This window comes from Mesoplodon densirostris, chromosome 16 (assembly GCF_025265405.1).
Source record: "Mesoplodon densirostris isolate mMesDen1 chromosome 16, mMesDen1 primary haplotype, whole genome shotgun sequence".
Lineage (NCBI taxonomy): Eukaryota > Metazoa > Chordata > Mammalia > Artiodactyla > Ziphiidae > Mesoplodon > Mesoplodon densirostris.
In genome coordinates, this window is record NC_082676.1 from 56,421,086 (window position 1) to 56,427,277 (window position 6,192).

The 6,192-nt window shown below is 57.6% G+C and overlaps 1 protein-coding gene across 1 annotated transcript in view; it reads right to left on the reverse strand.

Annotated features, from left to right (window-relative positions):
* The window catches only part of SHISA9 (shisa family member 9), a 307,975-nt gene extending 306,142 nt beyond the window's left edge, over positions 1–1,833 (reverse strand). The window contains exon 1 of the mRNA XM_060078963.1: positions 1,148–1,833. Coding sequence (XP_059934946.1) covers positions 1,148–1,833 — 686 coding nt within the window. The remainder of the gene's footprint in view (positions 1–1,147) is intronic.
* Positions 1,834–6,192: the final 4,359 nt, after the last annotated feature.

Consider the following 6,192-nt stretch of genomic DNA (forward strand, 5'->3'; position numbering starts at 1 on the left):
CACACAGGCACCCGGCGGTGCGGGGTGTGTATGTGTGTGTTGGGTGGGGCGTGGGGGGAACACATGGCGACTCTGTTGCCCACATTCGGAAAAAGAATAAACCTGGCGCCCCAGTCATCCAGCTGTTCGCAGGCCACTCGGCGCTCTTCAACCCCGCCCGCCCGGACCTCACACCAACCCCAGGCCTCTCCCCGGCCGGGGGCTGCGTCCTCGCGTCTGCGTGCTCCGCCTCAAAGTTACTGGGTTGTGCGAATCGATTTAGATACTTAAAAAAAAAAAAAAAAAAGCAAAAGGCAAATAGCTCCATTAATCCCAAATGCCTTCTCCCATCTGCTGAGACTTGCTCGTGCTGGGACTTGCATAATGAACAAGGCAAAAGGGGAAGTTGACGAATCAGGGTGTCTGGGGGGTGAAGGCGCGCGGGGAAGGGGCTCCGGTCCTTGGAGGCCACGCCAGCCTGAGCAACGGGGTGGGGGGTTAGCGCGCAGCTGAGGTCGCTGCCCCAGGCAGGGAGAGGTGGCAACTGGAGAGGGGGACGAGGGGTTATGGGGAGGGGTGGCGAGGTCCCAATTCCAGGGACCTGGCAGCTCGGAGAAAGCGAGGCGGCCGCTCCAAGCACAGCTTTTGTTCTCGCCCTCCCCGCACTCTCCACCTCCCTCGCCACATTTTCGCGAGTCGTACGAGTTGCAGGCGGCACACACTCCTTGCCTCCCTCCCTCCCTCCCGCACACACGCGCGCGCGCGAGCTCACACACGCCCCCCTTCCCTTTAGGGCTCGCCGGCCCCTGTTTACCTAGAGGCTAGTATCTGGAATCCGAAGGCTGGACCCCTCCCCAAAACCCAAGACTTCGGAGCCACGGGTTCCCAGGCTGTGTGTCTCAAGTCCGCTGCAAGCGTCGGCGGGAGGGGGCGGCAAGAGGGCGGGGCGGGGGGGAAGACACCCCTAACCCCCACACACGCTCGTGTCCGCACCTGTGCAGAGCGCAGCGTCCCCTCTCTCCGCTCCCAGCCCAAGTTGGCTGCCCGGGTGACATACCCCCGCGGAGAAGCGAGGGTCGGGGGGAGCGCCATTGCCTCCAGGAAGGTGGAGAGGGGAGAGTAGGGAGACCGGCGCCCGGAGGTGGGGGGGGGGGGTAAGGCAGCCCACCTGGACATGTGCTCCCTTTGGGGCCGGTGCGCTTTCTCCAGCCCCAGCTTGGTGAAGATGCCCACGAGCACCATGACGGCCACCACCCCGCAGATGATGTAAACGATCAGGTTGGTCTTGTCCTTGGTGGGGTCGTGCAGGGGGTCGTCCTTGCGCGCTGGGGGTTTGCCGGTGTTGAGCCAGAGTGGAGTGTCGTAGTTGGTGCAGGTGCTCTGGTTCAGTCGCCGCTTCTTAAACGTGCAGCAGAACCGGAAGCCACAAGTCCCGCAGCAGAAGATGAAGTCGCCCGAGCTGCAGTTGAACGGCGGGTCCCACTGGCCCATGACATCGAAGTAGCCCCGGCAGAAGTCCGGCGTGGGCGCCCGAGTCGGGGGTGCGTCCGAGACCCCCACGCCCTCACCGACCTCTCCGGAGGCGGCCCCCGAGCGGTTGGCCCCCGCCAGCACCACCACGCCGCCCAGCTGCGCCAGCTGCCCGTGCCCCGCTCGCTCCTGCGCCCGGCACACGCGGGCGCACAGCTCGGTGAGGAAGCAGCCGAGGAGCAGCCGGAGGACGCGGCGCATCGTGTTTCCCAGCCCGGGCTCGGCCGCTCGGCCGCCGCTGGAGCCGCTGCAGCCGCCTCTCGAGGCGCGGCCGAAGCTGCCGAGGCTGCTGCCGGGGGCTGCGAGCCGCCGCGGGCCGCACATGCAGGGAGCGGCGCGGGGCGCTCGGTGGTCGGCGGCCACTGCGCTCGGCTCAGCCCGCGTTCGCCTCCAGCGCGCAGCGCGCCGAGGGGCCGGCCGGGGAGGAGCGCGCCGGCCGGGCGGGGGGAGGAGGAGCGGGGGCAAGCGCGGGGTGCAGGTCCGGCTGGCCACAGGGGGAGGCGGGGGCCGGGGAGCAAGGGCGAGTCGGTCTGTCCGCGCCTCCCCTCGGTCGGCGGCTCTGGACTCGCCGCCCCGCGCCCGCTCGCAGAATCCCTCTCACCTCTCCAGCTGGCCAAGTGCGCCGGAGAGAGCGAAGCAACACTTGTGGAATGAAGGGAGGGCAGGAGGGAAGGGGGAGGGGGAGGAGGGCGGGCAGAGGAGGCGCGGGGGGGGCGAGGGGGCGGGAGCGAGCTGGAGAGGGGCGGGGGCGCGGGAGAGGTGACTCGGGCTGGCGGGCGCCAATTGGGGGGCGTGCAGAGCTGAGCCTGGCTGGCGGGCGGAGAGGAGCGAGCTCCTGCAGCCGCAGAGGCTGAAGCACACAGCTCGGATTTCCCGGCAGGTGGAAACGGTCGCGGGACCTCCCGCGCCCTCTCTGGAGGGGAGCCGCGGCTCAGACCTGTTCCGGGCGCAGAGGCGGCTCCGCCCGGGGCTTTTTCCCGGGAGCGTGCGCAGCAGCTGCGGCTGGAGTCGGCCCACCAGGGAAGGGGTGACTCGAAGGGTTGAGGGACAGACCAGGTGGCTTCCACTCCAAAACAGACTGGGGCGCAGTCTGATCAGGATCACCCCTCCCAGGTGCGCGGGGCCGCCCTGCCCTTTCCCCGACTGTGCCCTCCAGCCAGAGGCGCCACCCTTTTGGCTCAACTCCCGGGGCCCAGGCGAGGACCAAGGTTGAGCTGGGAAGGCTGGTGGCAAGCGCCTGGGCCCGGAGTAAGCACCCCCGGGAGAGGGGCTCGGGACGAACTAAAGTCAAAGAAACGCAGGGGTAGGGTGAGGAAGCGGCCAAGGCCGAGGCAATGGCCTGTCCCAGAACGTCTTTCCTTGGGACTCTCCCAGGCCCCTAGACCTGCCACTCTGTCCCTCTTCGCCGTCGCCGCCTTCCCTGCGCTCCACAGGAGGGCACACCGCGGCGCCGCCTCTGCGCGCCCAGATCTGGTGCAGCGCAAGGCCTGGAGCCCGGCCTCAGCTGCCCTCCGGTACCTGGAGCCCGCGCGCATCCGTCTCCCGGAGCCGGCTGGTCCCTGTCCCCACCGACCCTCCACCTCCCTGGATATCCTCACCGGGAGCTGCCGAGCCGGGCCTTGCTTCCTCGGCTTTCAGTCTCCCGTCGCCAGTCGGTGTTTCCAAACCTGCCCTCTCTCAAATCAGCCGATTCCAGCCATCCGTCGGCCCTCTCCCATTTCTCCCACTTCTTCCTCTCCTCGGCTTGAATTTGACTCCAGTAGCCCCTAAAACAGGATTTGTACCAAAGCTGCTACACCAAATTTAGATCCCCACACGCCCCTGCGTTTTGTTTTTTAATTGCATTAACTAAGTATACACTTAGCAGTAGGCTAGGCGATTTGCAGGGAAATGTTTCCACCACCCTTCTCTCCATTTGGCTGCAGTCAAGGGCTTCTCAGGGCATTTTCAAAGAACCAAGAGCTTGGGCCACATATAAAATGACATACGGCAGGGGCAGGGGTGTCCCCTTAATTGAAAAAGCATGGGGTTTTATTGGGACTCCGTTGCAAGTTTTCTCAGAATGAGACACAGTTCGGCTAATTGTGCCTTCTCTTTGAAGAAACGGTCACCTACTGTCTCCCCCAAAGACTTGCAGAAATGACCCTATTCCAACAAAAACACACCAGGGCAATACTGATAGAATGTATCCAAGGGTGTACCAGCCCTGGAAGACTCACTGAATTCTGGGCTGTATTATGTACTAAACCCATCAGGACGAGGCGTGAGACTGTGTAGTCTGAACTCATCGGATTCATCATAATGGGATCCCCAAAACAGGACAGTGTAGACTGTCTGTCCACCCACACACACGAGCACTGTGTAAGCACTGTGTAAGTCTCTACAAACACAGGCATTGGTGTGGGAGAGCTGACCACAGCTGACGTTTATTCAATGCTTGTAACATACCCACTAAGCTTGATTGTTCTAAAATCACCTCCTCGAGGATGCTTAGAGCGGTGACTAGCATCTAGCAGACAATCTGGGAATATTTGCTGAACCATTGAATGACTGACTTCATTTAACTCTACCTGTTAGGTAATCTTACCAAGCTCACACAACAGAGGGAGAGACTGAGGCCCAAAGCAATTAAACCAGGTGCCCAAGGAAGCACAGCAAGGAAGTGCTGCGTTGGCATTTGACCCAAGAAATTTGACTCAGGAGCCTATGTTCTAACCACTGCAGGTAGCGCCTTCCTAAAATAGGCCTCCAGACTCTCCATCCACCTGACATTATGGGGTTTTTTTTTCTGTCTTCCCACATTGAAAGGTAAAGTCCATGGCAGAAAGGGCCTTGACTCTCACAGGGTCCCCCAGCATCTAGAACAATGTGGATATGGGAAACACTTGAAAAATATGTACAGGTTGTTTTAATGAACTAAGACCTTTTATGCAAGACCCTGTCTTAAACTGAGAGAGGAAAGGAACACCTAGGGCTGAGACAGATATGCAGAGGGGTTGGGATATTTCCACATACTAATTCAGAATTAGGAAGTTCTGCTCCAGCATGTTTGCTACAGTCCAGGAAGCTGAGGCTCAAATAAGGGCTTTGTCCAAGGTCATATGGCCAGCAAATGGGAAATGCACAGCTGGATGCAGAGTGCCGGGCTCCTGATACCAGGTCTCCTGCCATCCTACCCCACTGCACCCCACGTGACTCTTCCCAGCAAGCATCAGGGCTGAGAGCTGAGGGCAACGACCCACTGAGGGCTAGGTCACAGCCACCTTCCCGCAAGAGCTGGGGGTTTGAAGGCCCTTCTAAATTTGATTTTTTTTTTTTAAAGAACAATCTTAGCGAAAAGAGACAAAATCTAGACAGAAAAGTCCATTTCAGAATCTGCCTCCAATCTCTGTAAAATATTGCCTGTCACCAGGACATTTGAGTCTGATCCTCAGAGGAGACTGGCTCTGGCTGCTGCTCCCAGCTTTAATTAACAGAGACTGCCCCCTGTTTGTCACAGGGAGAGTGCAGGGATCTTGCTTTGGAAAGAAGCGGACCTAATCCACTCTGCGTGGCTTATTTACCACATTCCATACCTGAAGCCCCGTGAGCTTTGCCCAAACCAAATTCCCTTCCTGCTCCCGCCGGCCGTGGTTGTCACTGCCCCCTGGAATACTGCCCGAGCCTGTTTCCCAAGAATTTGAAAAATATTTAGAAGAGAGAGGAATCATCTTGGTTCCTTTTAATCCTCAAAGGAAAAAAGTTGATTTCCTCTGGGTATGTCAACTCAGTAAATAGATTCATTACTTCGTACTAGATGTGTGATTATTGGGAACATGCCCCCATCTGGAACATGTGATTGAGAATATATTTCTTTCAGGGCTTTGGAGGCTGGGGGGTGGGGGGCATTGAAACACCTGGCAAGTTAATGGAAGATGAAAAATCATTAGTAAATGTCACCCCCTACCACTACCCAAATGAATTCGTGCACACGTGTTGAAATTAAAATGTAGCTCTTAATGAAAGTGCTTTCTATGAAAGAGATGATAACATTATTATTTACAACACAGGGGCTTTTAATATCTAAAGAAGAATCTCATTTGCTCTAGCCTTAATTATGTCAGACTGCAGTGCACGTAGCAACGAGAATTCAATTGTACTCCCCAACAATTAGGGGAGACAGCAATGCAACGAAGAATGTTCGCTTACCAGAACTTGCAATCAATGTCCAGAAGCAGCTCAACAAATTAGATTATTTGCGGCTGTGGCCCTCACTCCAAGGAGCTGTTTGTTAATTGGCCCATCAGGTGGTCCTTAGGGTTTCAAAGCAGTTTCTAAGCAACTGTTAGCCTTGAGAAAAAAATAAAAGAGTTGAAACAGAAGCTTTAGTTTATAACCTCAGGGAACTTCCCAGGTGAAATTCGAAACTGGCCCATCTCCGGAGAGAGAGGGAAGAAAGAAGCAGCCACTCCAGATTGGCAGAATTAATAAACAAGGGAACTTATAGTAGAGTTTGTCTTGGGCGGCTGCAAGAGGAGTAGATCTCTGCACCCATCTGCCAGGATCTTAACAGTTTATTTAGGCTTTTGCCTCCTTGGAACAGCTTCTAGTGAGGGAACAGTGGGTGGAATGTACATTTCAAGGACAGAGGAGGGAGAGAGGAGCCTCAGATTGCCCAGGTCCTGCTCTCTGGTCAATGGGTGG